The 19,305-nt window shown below is 39.2% G+C and overlaps 6 protein-coding genes across 6 annotated transcripts in view; 1 reads left to right on the top strand and 5 right to left on the bottom strand.

Annotated features, from left to right (window-relative positions):
* Window positions 1-4,135, top strand: part of LOC117565567 (unconventional myosin-VIIa) — a 35,414-nt gene extending 31,279 nt beyond the window's left edge. The window contains exons 8-10 of the mRNA XM_034244743.2: window positions 500-2,041; window positions 2,711-2,834; window positions 2,897-4,135. Of these exons, the coding sequence (XP_034100634.1) occupies window positions 500-2,041; window positions 2,711-2,834; window positions 2,897-4,135 (2,905 nt within the window). The remainder of the gene's footprint in view (window positions 1-499; window positions 2,042-2,710; window positions 2,835-2,896) is intronic.
* Window positions 4,094-6,636, bottom strand: LOC117565003 (zinc carboxypeptidase-like). The gene is made up of 5 exons (XM_034243948.2): window positions 6,449-6,636; window positions 6,251-6,387; window positions 4,890-5,274; window positions 4,433-4,820; window positions 4,094-4,372 (listed from the first exon to the last, which is right to left on the bottom strand). Exons 1-5 carry the CDS (start codon window positions 6,611-6,613, stop codon window positions 4,176-4,178), a joined length of 1,272 nt encoding a protein of 423 aa, XP_034099839.1. The 5' UTR covers window positions 6,614-6,636; the 3' UTR covers window positions 4,094-4,175.
* A 45-nt stretch (window positions 6,637-6,681) lies between these two features.
* On the bottom strand, window positions 6,682-10,174 carry LOC117565568 (zinc carboxypeptidase-like). Its single transcript, XM_034244744.2, has 5 exons — window positions 9,994-10,174; window positions 9,796-9,932; window positions 7,433-7,817; window positions 6,994-7,378; window positions 6,682-6,936 (listed from the first exon to the last, which is right to left on the bottom strand). Exons 1-5 carry the CDS (start codon window positions 10,156-10,158, stop codon window positions 6,725-6,727), a joined length of 1,284 nt encoding a protein of 427 aa, XP_034100635.1. The 5' UTR covers window positions 10,159-10,174; the 3' UTR covers window positions 6,682-6,724.
* A 48-nt stretch (window positions 10,175-10,222) lies between these two features.
* Window positions 10,223-11,927, bottom strand: LOC117565569 (zinc carboxypeptidase-like). Its single transcript, XM_034244745.2, has 4 exons — window positions 11,830-11,927; window positions 10,998-11,382; window positions 10,552-10,939; window positions 10,223-10,478 (listed from the first exon to the last, which is right to left on the bottom strand). The coding sequence occupies exons 1-4, from the start codon at window positions 11,925-11,927 to the stop codon at window positions 10,279-10,281; spliced, it is 1,071 nt and encodes a 356-aa protein (XP_034100636.2). The 3' UTR covers window positions 10,223-10,278.
* A 308-nt stretch (window positions 11,928-12,235) lies between these two features.
* Window positions 12,236-13,905, bottom strand: LOC117565570 (zinc carboxypeptidase-like). Its single transcript, XM_034244746.2, has 5 exons — window positions 13,679-13,905; window positions 13,490-13,617; window positions 12,990-13,374; window positions 12,549-12,936; window positions 12,236-12,488 (listed from the first exon to the last, which is right to left on the bottom strand). The coding sequence occupies exons 1-5, from the start codon at window positions 13,847-13,849 to the stop codon at window positions 12,289-12,291; spliced, it is 1,272 nt and encodes a 423-aa protein (XP_034100637.1). The 5' UTR covers window positions 13,850-13,905; the 3' UTR covers window positions 12,236-12,288.
* Window positions 13,906-17,473: 3,568 nt separating this feature from the next.
* LOC117564674 (zinc carboxypeptidase-like) lies at window positions 17,474-19,027 on the bottom strand. Its single transcript, XM_034243541.2, has 5 exons — window positions 18,854-19,027; window positions 18,664-18,791; window positions 18,172-18,556; window positions 17,731-18,118; window positions 17,474-17,676 (listed from the first exon to the last, which is right to left on the bottom strand). Exons 1-5 carry the CDS (start codon window positions 19,025-19,027, stop codon window positions 17,477-17,479), a joined length of 1,275 nt encoding a protein of 424 aa, XP_034099432.1. The 3' UTR covers window positions 17,474-17,476.
* Between the last annotated feature and the right edge of the window lie 278 nt (window positions 19,028-19,305).

Genomic DNA, 19,305 nt, shown 5'->3' with positions numbered 1-19,305 from the left:
TTTGTATTATCAAAGGAATCAGAATGTGAAGTTGAGTATCTTATTCCTTTTCCTTCGAATTTACTACTTGATATTTTCATGCACATTTTCTATTACTGTAATAAGTATAGGTATATTTATTTATATTCTATATATGTTATATTCCCAATTCAAGTACATAATATTTAATTTGCCATTTATGTGCTTAATCACATTCCAAATTTTACTTGCACTGTATTAATATGTATATTTTTAATAGAAATAATAATAATAGAAATTTTCAATTAATAATAGTCCTAGTATACACTAAATACTAAATAATTTAATATATGTATTTAATTTACTTAATTTATCTTATTTAGGATTATCCTATTTAGGCTACATTAACATACTAAATAGTGTAATTAATTTAGTATATTAATTTATCCAATTTAAGTTGGTCCCTCACATTTTTAATTATAATATTTATTTTATTTATATTCACATTTTTAAACTTCCACCTTTTTCTTTCCCCTTTCAGAGATGAAATCCTCGCTCAGATTTGCAAGCAGCTCTATTTGAATCCCAATCGTATCTCCTACGCTCGTGGTTGGCTGCTGCTCTCCATTTGCCTGAGTTGCTTTCCGCCCAGCAGCAACTTTGAGCCATATCTGCGCAGCTACATGAAACTGGGCACCGCCAAGTTGCACTCGTCTTCTTCCTTACAACATCTGGAACGCACTTTAGCGAATGGAGCAAGATCGCAACCTCCATCGCTGTTAGAACTCCAGGCAATACGCAACAAAGAGCCGCTGAAGTTAGCCATTTATCTGATGGATGGCGAGGCGCGTAAGCTGCAAGTGGATGCCGCCAGCACAGCAAGGGAGGCAGTGCAGCAACTGTGCGATGGGCTCGGCTTAAGCGATAGCTTTGGCTTCGGTTTGGTATTGTCCTTCCAAGAGAAACTCATGCCTCTCGGAGCGGGACGTGAGCATGTGCTCGATGCCATTTCGAGCTGCGAGCAACGAGATTTGGATTCACCTTGGAAACTTTATTTGCGAAAGGAGCTTTTTGATGCCTGGTATGATCCTGCAGTGGATCCAAAGGCCACGCATTTGATCTACAAACAAGTTGTGCTTGGTCTGAAGTGTGGCGAATATCGTTGTCGCTCCGAGAAGGACATTGCCATGGTCTGTGCTCTGGCTTGTTACATTGAACATGGCGCAGGAGTTGCGAATGCTTTGAATGAGCAACAATTGACCGAGTTTGTGCCCAGAGATCTGTTGGCTCCCGGTGAGCGTGCGGTGCAGAATTGGAGTCGGCTTATTGCGGCGACTTACGAGCGCAGCGCCTACGTCAAGAAGGGTCAGGATGCGTTGTCCCAACAGCGTGCCAAGGAGGACATTTGCCTCTTTGCGCATCTCTCGTGGCCTATGCGACATTCGCGTCTCTATGAAGTTCAGCGTCTCTCTGGACCGAAGCTGCAGAGCGATGAACTCATGCTGGCCGTGAATGCATCGGGACTCTCGCTCATCGATGAGACGGAGCAAGTGCTCGCCTCCTGCACATATGCGGAGCTAGTCAAAGTGCAGTTCGAGGCGCAGGATCAACTTCATGTTCGCACCGTGCAACATGAGAACTTTGTGCTGCAGTGCAGCGAAGCCTTGGATGCTGCGGAGCTCATCAACTACATGCTGCTCAATCTGCAGCAACGTTCGAGTTATGCGGTGGCCATTGAAGGTTGTCAAGTGGAACAACAGCTAGAGGAGCAGTTGCTACTCTCGCCTGGTGACTTGGTGCAGTTTGAGGCGGGAGTCACGGGTGGTCAGCTGCTTGCGGATGATGTGCGACGTCCTTGGCGTGGGTCTGCTAATGGACAGACGGGTGAATTCGCCGCCGGCAATGTGCGTGTGTTGGCCACATTAACACGACCCAGTCTAGCATTGCAACAGGTGTTCAAGGAGCACACAGCGGGCGCTAAAGTGGCGTCGATTAAGCAGGAGTTGGAACAACCCGTGGCGCCTAAGCGACGTCAGCACAGCTTGGCACAGTTTGCGGAGCAACAGTTCAGAGAAAACTTGGAGTAAGTGATAATTTTGATACTCGATAGATTTAAGGGAGAGTGTGATAACTTTATATAGCAAGGGAAAGTAGTATTCGTATTCTTTATGAAGTATACAAATTATGTTTAGGAACAGCCGAATAGGTGACCCATATAGAGATACTTTTGTCGGTTGGTCTGCCTGTCAGCCTGTATAAGCAGCTTGACGCAGAGAAGAAGATACTCTAATAACGTAACTGATAAACTTCTTGACAATATCTCAACATAACAAACTTGACTGACTTTGGAAAGGTGAAAAACAGTCTATTAAACAATAGAATGAAACTTCTTCAACTTTAAAAAGTTATTTTTATTAAAGTTTGTTAATCAAAACTGAATTTAGAGCGGCAGAAACTAAGTTTTCATAAATTAATTTATTAAAGTTGTTAGTTAAATATGAATTAGAATCAGTTCACATTTTAAGCAGACCAATGAGAAGTAAAGGGTCTATTACAGTCAAAACATGGCTGTAGTTTACTTAGTTTTTTTTATATTCTTATATTATAATTGGTAATCAAAAAATGAATTTGTAGCTGCTTAGATTTTAAGTAGGCTACTAAAAAAATGAAGGGTCTTCCACAGTCAAGTTTTCGTACTTCTTGGTACTATTTCTCTAGCTGAGCTCATATTCATATTATCTTCTCTTTACAGCTCTGAATTGGCTCCACTTTGGCGATATTCCCCCGAGCCACTAAAGGCTCCTCTACTCAAATCCCTTCACTCCCAACCGCAGCTCTATCAGCAAGCGTTAGTTATCTACCATCACATACAAAAGGTAAGAAGATAAACAATACTTTCCTCACGATCCCTTTTTAATCTCTCCACTCTTTCCCTCAGTACATGGGCGACATTCCACGTGGTCAGCTGGCTGTAAACACGGATTTAATCTTCCAAGCAGCTTTGAATCAGCCGCTGCTCTGTGACGAACTCTTCTGCCAGCTGATGAAGCAACTCACCGGCAACACAAACGTCGAGAGCGAGCAACGTGGCTGGGATTTGCTGTATTTGGCCACAGGAATTATGGTGCCCTCGGTGTTGATCATGCGTGAACTGATTCTGCTGCTGCGTCTGCGTTCGGATGCCTTGGCAGATGCTTGTTTGAAGCGTCTGAAGCGCAGCTTGCAACACGGACAACGCAAGCAGCCGCCGCATTTGATTGAAGTAGAAGGCATTCAACAGCGTTGCATGCACATCTATCACAAGATCTATTTCCCCGACGACACTGTGGAAGCCTTTGAGATCGAGTCGCATACTCGAGGCGCTGCACTCATCTCGGATGTTGCGCAGCGCTTGGAATTGAAATCGCAGCTGGGCTACAGCATATTCCTGAAGATTGGCGAGAAGGTTTATGCCATGCCCGAGGAGGAATTCGTGTTCGATTACATCACAGAGCTGCTGCACTTTGTGCGTCAACAGAAAAGCATTCGCGCCAGCTGCGATGCGCATTATCAACTGCATTTCATGCGAAAACTCTGGCTGGACTCGCAGCCGGGCAACGACATCAATGCGGATCTGATCTTTAGCTATCCCCAAGAGTTGCACAAATATCTTAAAGGCTACTACGCGGTGGACTTGGAGCAGTCGCTGCAATTGGCGCAGCTCATCTACAGCGCCGATCAGCAGCGTGATGAGGCATTGCAACTGCAAGAGTTGGTCCCGGAGGATTTGTTGCCACAACGCACGCTGGCCGAGTGGCAGCAACAGTTGCTGCCGCTGTTGGAGCAAAGTGAGCAACTCGAAGAGGATCAGGCGAAGCTTTTGCTGCTCCAGCAGTTGGCCAAGCAGCCTTGCTATGGCTCCACATTCTTTGCCGTTAAGCAGCTGAATGATTCATCGCTGCCCGAGCAGCTGTTGATTGCCATCAATTGCGACGGGTTGCAGCTGCTTGATGCACAGACGAAGCAACTGCTGCATAGTTATAGCTATGCTGAGCTTGGCATCTGGAGTTCGGGCAAGAATCATTTTCATATACGTTTCGGCAACATGATAGGCGCCTCGAAGCTGCTGTGCAGCACGAATCAAGGCTACAAAATGGACGATCTGCTGGCCTCCTACATGAGGTACTTTAATCGTTAACGCAACAACAAGAAATATACAAAAGCAATGTCATCATCATCTACACTATGTAACCCAGTTCGTTGGTCTTCTTAATCAATGCAATCATGCCGGTCATCAGCTCCTCACAGTTTGGTTTAATCTGTGCCGGGGGCAGCACAAATCCATAACGTCCCGTGTCGCGGTACTCGATGGTGTAGGCCACCTTCTTGTCCAGCTCATTGAAGACCCAGTCCACGCTGCTGCCCGAGGCAACGTCTAAAAGGAGAACATAAGCATTAAATTCATTAGCTTAAGCAATCGAAATCTTCATCTTACAGAGCGTGGTTGCAGTGGAGCCGCGCACATAAGTTGTGCCATAGACCATGTTTTGTATGGCATCAACGAAGGCTGTGCCAATTTCCTGCAGGTCGTCATAGTTCTCTGGAAGTTCTTCCGCCGAATGACCGTAAGGTGACAACAACCACTGGCCATAAGAGTGGAACGAAAGATACACATCGAACTTGTCCTGAATGCTGATCAAATACTCAGACAGCGCTTTCGCTTCTGGTTCGGAAAAGGCAACATCACCAGCAAAAGTTTCGCTGCAAGGATTGCTAGAGGCACCATTGTTTTCCAACCAATGGGAATCAAAGTTGCGGTTGCCATCGACGCCAATGCACGAGTTGGTGGCATGTGGTTGACGCGTCTTGCGCCACATGCGATTCTACTCCACACACAAAAAATAGTTGTAAATCATCGAATCAAATCACAATTATTCATTCACATCACTCACCTTGGTATGCGAGTATTCGAAGCCATCCACATTGAACACGGGCACAATGTACCAATCGTAGCTCTCGGCCAGATTGCGCACCTCTGTATCCTGGGACGTCAACAGCTCGTTGATGAAGTACGTGGCACTCGCCGATGTGATCCACTCACGTGCATGAATGTTCGACTCAATGAAGATGCCTCGCTTGTTGGTGCCATGTGAGATCTTGATGCCACGAATGCGGCGTCCTTCGTAGGATTGCCCCACTGTGAACTCCTCGGTGACACTTGGATAGGCGGCAAAGATGCTATCGAGCCACGCCTCAATCTCGTCCAGCTCGTAGTAGCGTGTCCAGCCAAAGGTGCTGCTATCTCGGCCACTTGGCACTTGCTCGTCGTCGATAAGCCTAAAGCAACACAACACAACGCACAATACAATATCATTATCACGTTTACAATATCCATTTGGCATTTCCCACAATCTTATCGGGCATAGGAGAAGAAGAACTGCTCAACTGCAGATAAAGCTTACGATTTTAGCAAAAGATTATCCTTCAAAGGTCGTTGTTCAACAGGGGAAATATTTTGCAGAAGCTCTAAGGTAAGGTACAACTTATTTCTTAAATACTCTAGAAAACTGGCTCATACCTTAAATATCTTGAATCACTTGAAAAAGCAAGATAAGAATTTTCTCTTAACAGAAGTATAAACTATGATTAGGAACGACCTTTAATATATTTTTAAGGTATATTGTTCTTTAGTGTCCTCAATCCGTCTATCAACATGAGAAGTAGAAGCTGATGTGGTCAAGAACTGCCTTTAATATTTGCTGAGGTATACTTAAATATATTAGCAATATTCTCTAGTTATCTCAGTCAGTCTGTCTTTCAGTTCATCTAGCAATCAATCAAACTGTCTTTCTGTCTGTTCTCACGTCAAACCTTTTGTCCATCCGCCTCTTTGCTTACTGAGACTTTAATTTGTATAAGTATTCTCTTCCAATCCGTCATTCTTCAGCCATCAGTCCGTCTATTCAGCTGCCTCTGTTTTACATTTTATATGGCCTTTGCTTTGCCTGCTTTAAAACTTGGTATATGTTATCTATCTTTAATATTGCATCGCAATTACATAACTTATTGAATAAACTAAACGAAAAGCTTGAAAACAGCTTTAGCGCCATCTAGCGCTCGTGGCACACTTGGCTTAGCACAATTCGATACATTTGCTAACAAATTTAGCGCCATCTAGCGTTCGGGGTATGCTTGGCTTAGCCGGTGCTATGCGAAATATTTGCTTGCAACTTTAACTCAACTTTGCTCCCAAAATCAAATATTCACAAAAAATATTTTACACAAAAAAAATTCTCACTTTCTTCATACTCACTTTTGCACATTGGGTATAAGCACTTCATTGCTAATGCCGGCGAGTTTCAATAATATTTGAAAGCGATTCAGCTCAGCAGGATTCACCATGACGTGCACTTCCTTAGAGTACTCCTCGTAATCCTTCCAGATGTCATACTAAAGCAAGGCAAATTAAAGGGTATCCAAAACAGCAAACACACTTGAACTCAACACCCACCTTTTCGCTTAGTGAACACAGTTTATTGACGATAGCCAATTGTAGTTTATTACTAATTTTCAATTTATAGACACTGTGATTATCAAATCGCAATTTTCCGGTATCCTTAATTGTGGCGGCACTGGCCAGGACCACGAGCGAAGCGAACAACCAAATGAAACGCATGACGAACGACTACTAACTAGCTAAATTAGTTGGTCAAGCTAGATATAAAAAAAACACTAGTACTTGAGGCAATCTTAATTGCTTTATTGCTCAACACAACTTTCCAGGCATTTACAGCACGTATTTGGGTTTCAGATAGCCCAACTTGTCGCTCTCGGCCATCATGGCCAACAGACCCGTCATTGCCTCCTCGCAGTTGGGTAGAATAAACGCCGGAGGCAACATGAAACCGTAACGTCCCGTGTCCCTAAACTCGATGGTATACGACAGCTCAATGTCCATCTCATTGTAGGCCCATTCCTTGGCACCGCCCGAGGTGAAGTCTAAAAGATTTTGTATGAAAATTTAACTGCCTAAAGTTTAAGAGAGTTCTAACTCACAGAGTACAGTGGCTGAGGAGCCAATTTGATAGACACTGCCATAGGGCATGGCTTCAACGGCATCCGCATACGCCTTCGCCACTTGCATCATGTCGTCATAGTTGTCCGGGAATTCCAGATCAGTGTGTCCATAAGGTGAAAGCACCAACTGACTGTAGGAGTGGAAACCAAGGAAGATATTCAACTTGTCCTTGATGCTTATGATGTAGTCCGACATGGCTTTGATTTCGGGTTCGGAGAAAGCATAAGCTCCCGCATAGTTCGAGGCACAAGGATCACTTGAGCCTCCTTGTTCCATCCAGTGGGAATCGTAGTTGCGATTGGGATCAGCGCCAACGCAGCTCGAGGTGTTCGAGGGTTGGCGATTCTTGCGCCACAGCCGATCCTAGAAAGAAAATATATATTAAATAGGTATTCTATATTCGTTTAGGGTTCTTACCTTCTCATGACTGTAGACAAAACCATCCACATTCAACACCGGCACAATATACCAATCGTGATTCTCAGCCAGCGCTCTAACTTGTTCATCCTCCGAGGTCAGCAGTTGGTTGATGAAATAAGTAACCGTAGCTGAAGTAATCCACTCACAACCATGTATATTAGATTCAATGACAACTCCCGGATTGCCTTCTTTATAGGAGATCTTTATGGCACGTATATCGCGTCCTTCGTAGGATTGTCCTATGATAGATCCTTCAGTAACCTCAGGATATGCGGCTAGGATGCCATCCAGCCAAGTGTAAATCTCTGCCAAGCTGTTGTACCGTGACCAGCCAAAAGTTGTGCTATATCTTGCATTAGCCACACTTTCATTATCGATCAAACTAGGGGAATATAATAAATTAAGTGTTAATGAACGTGAAATCAAGGGCTATAAAGTGCACACCAAAAACCTTAACTTTGAAGGCTTTCTTATCACAGAGTTCTATAATATTTATCGAAATATTAAAGTTGCTCAAGATAAGAAAATCATAAAGATTGTATAACTTTTGGATATATAGAAATTAAAAGTTTAGTTTATGATTATTGATTGATTGTTATGAATCATTTGAAATTCTTTTTACAAAGGAATATTTAAAGATCTCAAAGAGCTCTAAGTTGTTAAACAAAACAAGTAAGAAAGCTACAGTCGTGTGTGCTCGACTGTGAGATACCCGCTACCCATTTTAAATAAAAGCAATATATTTTGCGGTATTATTCTCAAAATATACCAAATATACCGCAAAAATACTAAAAATATACCAAATGGTATATATGGTATATCGATATAGTACCGCATTCAAAATATACCATAGACGGCACAATATACCAGATTGTCAGCCAAAGCAACTCGGACCCCTAGTAAGTAGGCGTTTTTGCCCATACAAAAGTATTTCTTAAATAGCTTCCACAATTTTTTTCTGATCGCAACCAAATCTTCAGGGATCATAACTATTATAGTTATTACTGTATATACCAAAATTCGTAACTCTAGCTTTAAAATTACGCTTGTTATTCGATTTTTATACCCGCTACCCATAGGGTAGAAGGGTATTATAACTTTGTGCCGGCAGGAAATGTATGTAACAGGTAGAAGGAGGCATCTCCGACCCTATAAAGTATATATATTCTTGATCAGCGTCAACAGCCGAGACGATATAGCCATGTCCGTCTGTCCGTATGAACACCTAGATCTCAGAGACTATAAGAGATAGAGCTATAATTTTTTTTCGACAGCATTTGTTATGTTTGCACGCAGATCAAGTTTGTTTCAAATTTTGGCCACGCCCACTTCCGCCCCCACAAATCAAAAAAATCGAATAACAAGTGTAATTTTAAAGTTAGAGCTACGAATTTTGGTATATACAATAATTACTGTAGTAGTTATGATTCCTGAAAATTTGGTTGTGATCAGATAAAAATTGTGGAAGTTATTAAAGAAATACTTTTGTATGGGCAAAAACGCCTACTTACTAGGGGTCTGAGTTGCTTTGGGTGACAATCTGGTACATTGTGTCGTCTATGGTATATTTTGAATGGTGTGCTGTATCGATATACCAAACATACCATTTGGTATATTTTTAGTATTTCTTTAGTATTTTCGGTATATTTTGAAAATGATACCGCAATATTTTGCCTTTATTAAAAATGGGTAGCGGGTATCTCACAGTCGAGCACACTCGACTGTAACTTTCTTACTTGTTTTGATTTGCAGGGGCGGAAGTGGGCGTGGCAAAAATTTGAAACAAACTTGATCTGCGTGCAAACATAACAAATGCTGTCGAAAAAAAATTATAGCTCTATCTCTTATAGTCTCTGAGATCTAGGTGTTCATACGGACAGACGGACATGGCTATATCGTCTCGGCTGTTGACGCTGATCAAGAATATATATACTTTATAGGGTCGGAGATGCCTCCTTCTACCTGTTACATACATTTCCTGCCGGCACAAAGTTATAATACCCTTCTACCCTATGGGTAGCGGGTATAATTAGTGAACTGAAGCTTTTCTTAAAGGGAAGTTCTGAAGATCGCAAAGAGCTGTGAACTTCAAAACTTTTTCAATATTTGTTAAAGCATATCTAATCGTTACTTGTGAATCATTCGCACTTGATCACTTAAATTTTATTAAAAGAAATATCTGAATATTTTAAAGAAATATCTAAATATCTGAGTCGTTAAAGAATATAATTGCATTTAAAGTAAGATTTATTCCTTTTTGCAACAATTTCTTTAAGGAAAGTTCTCTCAGAGAGCTCTTCCTTAGATTTTTTCGAATTTTCTTTAATATTTTTTAAAGCATTTCTTTCTCTTCAACTCACCTTTGTAAATTTGGAATAAGCAGTTCATTGTTGATATTAAACAATCTCAAAAATAGCTGAAAACGTTTTTCTTCACTGGGATTCACCATGACATGCATTTGCTTTGTGTGCGCATTGTATTCCTTCCAGATGTCATACTAAAACAGAAATATTATTAATAAAAAGTTCCACAAAGTATGCTTTCTTAATGCCACCCACCTTCTGACTCAGTTCAGTGAGTTTATTGATGATTTTCAGTTGTACATTATTGCTGATGTTCAGCTCATATACCCTGTGATTATCGTAGCGCTTCTGCTCGGAATCCTGTGAAGTCCCAGCACTCGCCAGGACCACAAGCGAAGCAAACAACCAAATCAAATGCATAGCAAAAATCAACTGATTTATATCCAAATCAAAACGCCAACTCGATAACTAAATCATGTGGAAATAAACTCTAGTTTTTTATCGTGAAAGCAATCTTAATGAATTTATTGAGCAATTTATTTATTTAGCATCTAGATAGCCCAATTTTTGGCACTCGCCAAGCAACGCAATAATGCCAGTCAAAGTTTCCTCACAATTGGGTAAAATAAAAGCGGGCGGAAGCACAAAACCAAAATTACCAGAATCCCGAAACTCAATTGTGTAGGATATTAAAATACCCTGTTCATAAGCCCAATCATTTGTAGCGCCAGTTGCTTGATCTGATTGTAATATAAGAAATATACTAAATTAATATACTAAATATTAATTGTAGTATTAAAAGTGCAAACTCACAAAGAACGCTGGCTACGGAACCATATTGAAATACGCTGCCATAGGAAAGAGTTCCAACTGCATCGGCATATGCTTTGGCCACCTGCATTAGATCTTCGTAGTTCTCTGGGAATTCTTCAGCTGTGTGGCCATAGGGAGAGAGCAGCACTTGACCATATGAATGAAAAGCTAGCAAAACATTCACTTTATCCTTGATACTAAATATAAACTCAGACATGGCTTTTATTTCTGGCTCAGAGTAAGCATGAGGTCCTCCATAAACCTGAGAGCAGGGATCATCAGAGGCGCCATCATTCTGCATCCAATGCGAATCGTAGTTGCGATTGGGATCAACGCCAATGCAGCTTGAGAAATTCGAAGGTTGACGCGTTTTGCGCCACATGCGATTCTAAAGAATGTATATTAAATACATATTTTAAATATATTTTATTCTAATATTCACTTGCCTTTTCGTGACTGTAAACAAACCCGTCCACATTCAACACAGGCACAATATACCAATCGTGATTCTCAGCCAGTTCTCTGACTACTTGATTCTCCGAGCTCAACAGCTCATTGATGAACCAAGTTGCTGTGGCCGAAGTGATCCATTCATTGGCATGAATATTCGACTCAATAATGACTCCCGGATTGCCCTCTTTGTAGGAGATCTTTATGCCTCGTATAGTGCGTCCTTCGTAGGATGTTCCTACTACAAATTCTTCAGTCACATTCGAGTATTTCTCTAGTATGCCATCCAACCAAGTTTCAATCTCAGCCAAGGTATTGTAACGCTTCCAACCAAAAGTATTTGAGTATCTAGCATTCGCCTCTGTTTCAGTGTCAATTATGCTGAGAAATTTCAATCAAGAAATAGTTTAAATAAATTATTATTTCATTATAAATTGAATAGCAAAATTGTATACCACATTTTATCTGAACTCAAAAGTTTATATCTGCAAAATTATCAACTTCCGTCCAATATAAATGTGATTATCACAAATTTCATAATTATAAAACAATTCAAACAGTAATTCAAACAATCTTAATGACAATGTTTAAGGCTAACTGATTGTCCGTTCTTATCAAAATTGGTCTCTTTTTTATCGTTTACTTGATTGTAGAAAATTATCAAATAAAAACATAAAATACTTTGTAGAAATCAATATTTTAGTTAAACTTAATTAGTGCAAAAAAAGATAAGATAATCTAATTTTTTATACTTTTCTCTTAGCAGTTATATAACTTATTTCAAATATGGCAATCTAAATATTTAAATATTCTTTTGCAAACACTTACCTTTGCACATTAGCAATAAGAACTTCATGACTGATGCCGTAAAGTTTAAGAAATAGAAGAAAGCGTTTAACTTCAGATGGATCAACCATAACATGCATCTTCCTCGATTGATTATCATAATACTTCCAAATGTTGTACTTTAAAAAGTAAACACTTTAATTTCATAAAATTTCCTTTTCACTCTACACTTGCTCACCTTTTCACTCACTTCACAGAGTCGATTTATTAACTTTAATTGCATTTTATTGCTGATATTCAACTCATACACACTATAATTATCAAAGCGCATTTTCGCAGAGTCCTGCGATGTCCCAGCACTTGCCAGGACCACAAAACAAGCCAACAACCAAAAGCAACGCATATCTAAAGCCAACTGCTGAACAAATCGACAATGCTAGACGGGAAATGGGGAAAACGCTTTTTATCGTGAAATAATCTTAATTAATTTATTAGACAATTTTATTTGAGAGCCAGATAGCCCAATTTTTCACACTCCGACAGCAGAGCAATAATGCCAACCAATGTCTCCTCGGCATTGGGAATAATGAAAGCAGGCGGCAACACAAAGCCAAAGGCTCCACGATCCCGCATCTCCACAGTGTAAGCTATCTCGATGCCCTGCTGATAAGCATAATCGTTGGTGGCTCCCGAAGCGGTATCTAAAAGGAGAATAAAGAATTGAATTAGACTTTCAATGAGTAAATATTTCAAATACTTACAAAGCACACTCGCTGCTGAGCCATAGCGATAGACTGTGCCATAAGGCAAAGCTTCCACTGCATCGGCATAAGCTTTTGCCACTTGCAATAGATCATTGTAATTGTCTGGGAATTCATCAGGTGTGTGACCATAAGGCGAGAGCAGCAACTGGCTGTAAGAGTGAAAAGCGAGCAGCACATTCACTTTACTGCTGACACTGTTTAGATAATCGGACATGGCTTTGATTTCGGGTTCAGAGTATGGATTTGGGCCACCATAGTCTTCGGCACAAGGATTCGAAGAGGCGCCGCCATTCTCCATCCAATGCACATCAAAGTTGCGATTGGGATCGGTGCCAATGCAACTCGAAGTGCTGATGGGTTGACGAGTTTTGCGCCACAGGCGATCCTATAAAAGGGTTCATTAAATGAGTAATACTTAATAGAGATAATATTTCTAACCTTCTCATGCGTGTACGCAAATCCATCCACATTCAACACAGGCACAATATACCAATCATAATTTTCAGCAATTTCTCTTATCAATTCATCATCTGAACTGAGCAATTCATTAATGAACCAAGTCGCTGTGGCTGAAGTAATCCATTCTCTAGCATGAATATTGCTCTCAATAAACACTCCAGGATTGCCTTCCTTATAGGAGACCTTTATACCTCTTATAGTGCGTCCTTCGTAGGATTGTCCAATGATAATTTCCTCAGTTACAGCTGGGTAAATGATAAAAATTTCATCCAGCCAAGCTTCGATTTCAGCCAAAGTGTTGTAACGTGTCCAGCCAAATGATTCAGCAGCTCTCGTATTTTCCACAGTTTCAGTATCGATTAAACTGCGTAAATAATCGTAGATCGTAGATTAATTGAATAAATCGTGCTTATCGGAGAATTTCTGAATTTCCATTCTCTAGAGATTAAAAAGTGTATTGTAATGAAACTATGACTTACGCTTGCACATTGGGAATGAAGATTTCAGCAGTGGTATTTGCAATACTTAATTGTTTTTTAAACTCCTCAATTGCATTTGGACTAACCATTAAATCGAGTTCTGTTGCAGTTTCACTCCAAAGGCTGAACTGTTGAACCAGATATTTAAATTAGAATTTAATTTGTAATATTCATCATTAAAATACTCACACTTTGATGTCTCTCGACCAGCTTTAGAATTAATTGTCTTTGCAGTGCATTGCTGTACTTGATTTTATAGACAACATGATTATCGTAGCGCACTTTTTCATCCTTTGGCAAAGTTGCTGCTTGAGCAAAAACCAAACAAGTCAGAAAGGAAATTATCAAGTTCAGACGCATGTTGAATGCTCGACGAAATTAATAGCTCGACTAATTGTCGATGGCCAATTAATAAAGTAAGCAAGTTACCTAAACCAAATTGTTGGATTGTAAAGATAAAGGCCAACTAATCAATTGATATGGAACTACTTGTCAGCCAAACATTGACTTAATCATTGATAAACTTAATACCTTGGCGTCATTTCTTGCTGAGCAATATTGCCAGTTAAAGTTGTTAAACGCTTTGACAGTAGGCAATATAAAAAAATCATTGAGATATGAATGAATTTTAAATGAAGAGAAGTTGTAACTATAAATTATAATAATTTATTTATTATGCAGTTTATTTGGGAGCAAAATTTGCTACCTTTTCACAATCTGCACTATACAAAGTATTAATAAATGATTATTAATTAATAAACTATAGTAAATTTAGCACACTCCCAAGAGAATTCCTGATCTTCATCTCCCAAGTGCACTAATTATTTTAATCCTTAAATCTCAATGAGCTAAAAGTTCTACTTGCACATTACTTGACTCTAATTATGCTATTATCTGCAGTATGTAACACGTTTCAGATTCTTAACCGCACCTTACCCTCAACCTCAACATTTTACCAATTTACGAATTTAAATTAAAATTGCTACAAATTTCTGTAATTTCAGATTCATCATTGTCTGTCAACTAGAAGAAGAACACTTGACATGGATTCTTTTTGTAAATGATTTACTTTTTAATCTGCCAAATCAACAAACATTTAAAATACGGTATGGTTGCACACATCGAAGAAGGGCCACTCGAGAGGCAAGCAGGGAGATGCTAAGTGCTACTCAAATGGGGCAGAAGGTGCAGCACTCTGCTTCACTCTGTTACGTATAGATTACCCAAGACTGGTTACAAACACATGTTAACAAACTCATCACCTCAAAGTACCGAAATGTGAGAGACACTATTTTTAACAAAATCCCAACGAGAGCTACTAAATAGTTAAATAAAACCTTGTTTCTATGTAAAAAACAAGTAAGAAAGTTACAGTCGAGTGTGCTCGACTGTGAGATACCCGCTACCCATTTTTAATAAAGGCAAAATATTGCGGTATCATTTTGAAAATATACCGAAAATACTTTAAAAAAAATACTAAAAATATACCAAATGATATGTTTGGTATATCAATATAGTACCGCATTCAAAATATACCATAGACGGCTCAATATACCAGATTGTCAGCCAAAGTAACTAAGACCCTTATAAGTAGGCGTTTTTGCCCATACAAAAGTATTTCTTTTATAACTTCGAAATTTTCAGGAATCATAACTACTATAGTTATTATTATATATACCAAAATTTGCAACTCTAGCTTTAAAATTACGCTTGTTATTCAATTTTTTTGATTTGCGGGGGCGGAAGTGGGCGTGGCAAAAATTTGAAACAAACTTGATCTGCGTGCAAACATAACAAATGCTGTCGAAAAAAAATTATAGCTCTATCTCTCGTAGTCTCTGAGATCTAGGTGTTCATACGGACAGACGGACGGACACACAGACACACAGACACACAGACGGACAGACGGACATGGCTAGATCGTCTCGGCTGTTGACGCTGATCATGAATATATATACTTTATAGGGTCGGAGATGCCTCCTTTTACCTGTTACATACATTTCCTGTCGGCACAAAGTTATAATACCCTTCTACCCTATGGGTAGCGGGTATAAAAAGTTGTACTCATAAATTTAATATGTTTTTAAAATTATACATAACTCAACTCTGTAAAAGAAACATGGCATTGCTTTAAAAATTAACATAAAATTGTTCTTCACATATATGTATTATTATGAACTATTATCGAAAAACACGAAGGGATCTGTATCCTGTGCTTTAGAAAGTGTGAAATTTAATTATATCTAACACTTTTAAATAAATAAATTATCGAAAAGAGACATTTGTTTGTGTTGATCGATAGTGCGGATCCTTGCGATCCTAGCAATACGTGTCCTTTGAAAATGCGGCAAGATATGGTCAAGTTATGACTGATTTTCATTTGGTGAAAATACTTTGCAATGCAGCCCCTAAAAGTATGCAATGCGAAACGAATAATACATACTAATACAGTATTCGTTTTTTGGACATAAATCGGCGAAATCCTTAAGGATCTGGCAAGGACATACCTTTTTGTAATCAGAGTAACCAGGACTATCGATTGGCATTCAAGGATATTAATGATTTTTCAAAAAAAGGGACCTCAAATTTTTTCAAGGGGTAGGCATAGAAAATTTGGCAAAAAATCCAAAATTCCGCCGTATCTCTGCCATTTGAAGGACGATTGGAATGTCCTTTGGCACAAAGATAGCTCTTTTCAATAGAAGTCGATTGACTTACTAAAAAGGACGAATGTCCTGTAAGGAGCCAAGTTACAAGGACTTTTTTGTATATACAAAATAGCGTATATCTCGGCCGTATCCTTTCCGATCCTTGCGGGTCATGTGTCAAACACAATCGCTTAGTGAGGCCTATGATCCTGCCAAAGGACATTCAAATCGTCCTTGTAGTTTTCCAGATATCCTGTAATTTGCAAATTTTACCATTTCCTCTTAAGCCGCGGACCAAAAATTCCAAGTGTTGGATTCTTAGATAACCCCATGTTTTTTTGATGCCAATCGATAGAGTTGATCCTCGTGATCCTAGCAATATGTGTCCTTTTGAAATGCATAAGGATATGGCCAAGTTATGACTGATTTTCATTTGGTGAAAATACTTTAATTGGCTGCCCCTAAAAGTATGCAATACAAAACGAATAATGCTCATATAGTATTCGTTTTTGAGCCATAACTCGGCGAAGTCCTTAAGGATCTGGCAAGGCCATACCTTTTTGTAATCAGAGAAACCAGGACTATCGATTGGCTTTCCAGGATATTAAGAATATCTTAAGAAAAATAGACTTAAATTTTTTCAAGGGGTAGGCATAGAAAATTTGGCAAAAAATCCAAAATTCCGCCGTATCTCGGCCATTTGAAGGACGATTGGAATGTCCTTTGGCACAAGGATAGATACTTTCAATAGAAACCGATTGACATACAGAAAATAGCGTATATCTCGGTCGTATCCTGTTCGATCCTTGCGGGTCATGTGTCAAACGCAATCTTTTGGTAAGGCCTATTATGCTGCCAAAGGACATTCAAATCGTCCTTGTAGTTTTCCAGATATCCTGAAACTTGCAAATTTTACCTTTTCCTCTTAAGCCGCGGACCAAAAAATTACAAGTGTTGGATTCTTAGATGACCCCATGTTTTTTTGATGCAGATTGATAGAGTTGGTCCTTGTGATCCAAGCAATATGTGTCCTTTGAAAATGCGGCAGGATATGGAAAAGATATAGCTTGTTTTTGAAAATATATTCTTAGTGCACCCTAAAAGTATGCTATAAAAATTAAACTTTTCAGAGCCAGTTTCAAATTTGGCGCACCCTAAAAGTGTGCTATACAAATTTAATTTTGCAGCGCCAATTTTAAATTTTAATTTTTATAATAAACGAAATACTAAAATTGCAACATTTTGCTTAGTTGTAACTGCTCATGCATAATTTAAAACATTAAAATCACTTTTGAAATTAGTTGAGCTTGAACACAGCTTAATTAATTTAAAAAAACATTTATTTAAGAGCCAAATAGCCCAGCTTTTTGCACTCAGCCAGCAAAGCTATAATGCCAATCAATGTCTCCTCGGCATTGGGAATAATGAAAGCAGGCGGCAGGACAAAAGCAAAAGTTCCTCTATCCCGCATCTCCACAGTGTAAGCTATCTCGATGCCCTGCTGATAAGCATAATCGTTTGTGGCACCGGATGACATGTCTAAAAGTAACTTGTTAAACAATTGTGATATATTACAAATATCCAATTACTCACAAAGTAATTTGGCTGTAGAGCCATAGAGATAGTTGGTGCCATAAGGCAAAGCTTCCACTGCATCAGCATAAGCTTTGGCCACATGCAGGAGATCGTTGAAATTATCAGGAACCTCTTCATCTGTGTGGCCATAGGGAGAGAGCAGCACCTGGCTATAAGAGTGAAATGCGAGTAGAACATTTACTTTATCTTTAACAGTGCCAAGATATTCCGCCAAGCCTTTGACTTCTGGCTCTGAAAAAGGATGTGTTCCAGCATAATCAAATTGACAAGGATCATCGGATGCGCCGCCATTCTCCATCCAATGCACATCAAAGTTGCGATTGGCATCGGCGCCAATGCAAGTAGAGTGACTAACAGGTTGTCGCGTCTTGCGCCACATGCGATCCTAAAGAACATTTTTTAGTATTTATATTTAAACTGGCATTTATAAACACTTACCTTCTCATGCGTGTAAACAAATCCATCCACATTCAGCACAGGTACAAAATACCAATCATGATTCTCAGCGAGTTCTCTTATCAGTTCATCCTCTGAGCTCAACAATTCATTGATTAACCAAGTCGCTGTAGCTGAAGTAATCCATTCTCTGGCATGAATATTGCTCTCAATAAACACTCCAGGATTGCCTTCTTTATAGGAGATCTTTATGCCTCTTATAGTGCGTCCTTCGTAGGATGTTCCCACCACAAATCCTTCAGTAACATCCGAATATTTCTCGAGTATTTCATCCAACCAAGCCTCGATCTCAGCCAAGTTATTATAACGCTTCCATCCAAATGTGGAAGTTGCTCTTGAGTTTTCCATATGCTCATTATCGATTAAACTGCGAATATAAATTATTGTGGTAATAAAACATTTGCTAATCTTGATTATTCTATAATTGAATTGCCGCAATTTAAAATTCTATTAAATTACTGCAATTAAACTTACACTTGAACATTGGGAATAAATATTTCAGCTGTGGCATTTGCTCTGTTTAATGTTTTCTCAAATTCCGAAATAGCTTTTGGACTGACCATTAAATGAAGTTCCGAGGGGGATTCATTCCAGACGTTGTACTGAAGGATTAAAGGATTATATTAAGTATTTAAAATAATTGAATACTGAACAAAATACTCACACTTTGATGTCTCTTGGCCAGCTGCAGCAAGAGTTGTCTTTGAAGAACATTACTGAACTTGATTTTATAGACAACATGATTATCATAGCGCACTTTTTCATCCTTTATCACACTTCCTGTTTGTGTTAAGACTATGAAAGTCAAAAAAGGAATAATCCAACTCAGAAGCTGCATGATCAACACTCAAAATCAATAACTCGACTAATTTCCGTTGCTCTTTAGTGGATTACTTATAGTCTCCCACTTGAGAGTAAGGAACTTAATCGCTGGTTAATCGCTTGATAATTGAAATAAGTCATGAGCTAAAGCTGAAAGCGATTCAGATAATCCAAGTGCTTGGGTTTTTCGTTAATAGTTTTATTTAATTTACATATAAACACGCATATATGTACATACATAGTATATATATTTGTGTTACGACTGTGGACACTTAAGCACATGCTACACAAAAC

Source organism: Drosophila albomicans, chromosome 2L (genome assembly GCF_009650485.2).
Source record: "Drosophila albomicans strain 15112-1751.03 chromosome 2L, ASM965048v2, whole genome shotgun sequence".
Lineage (NCBI taxonomy): Eukaryota > Metazoa > Arthropoda > Insecta > Diptera > Drosophilidae > Drosophila > Drosophila albomicans.
This window is presented reverse-complemented; position numbering and strand designations above follow the sequence as displayed.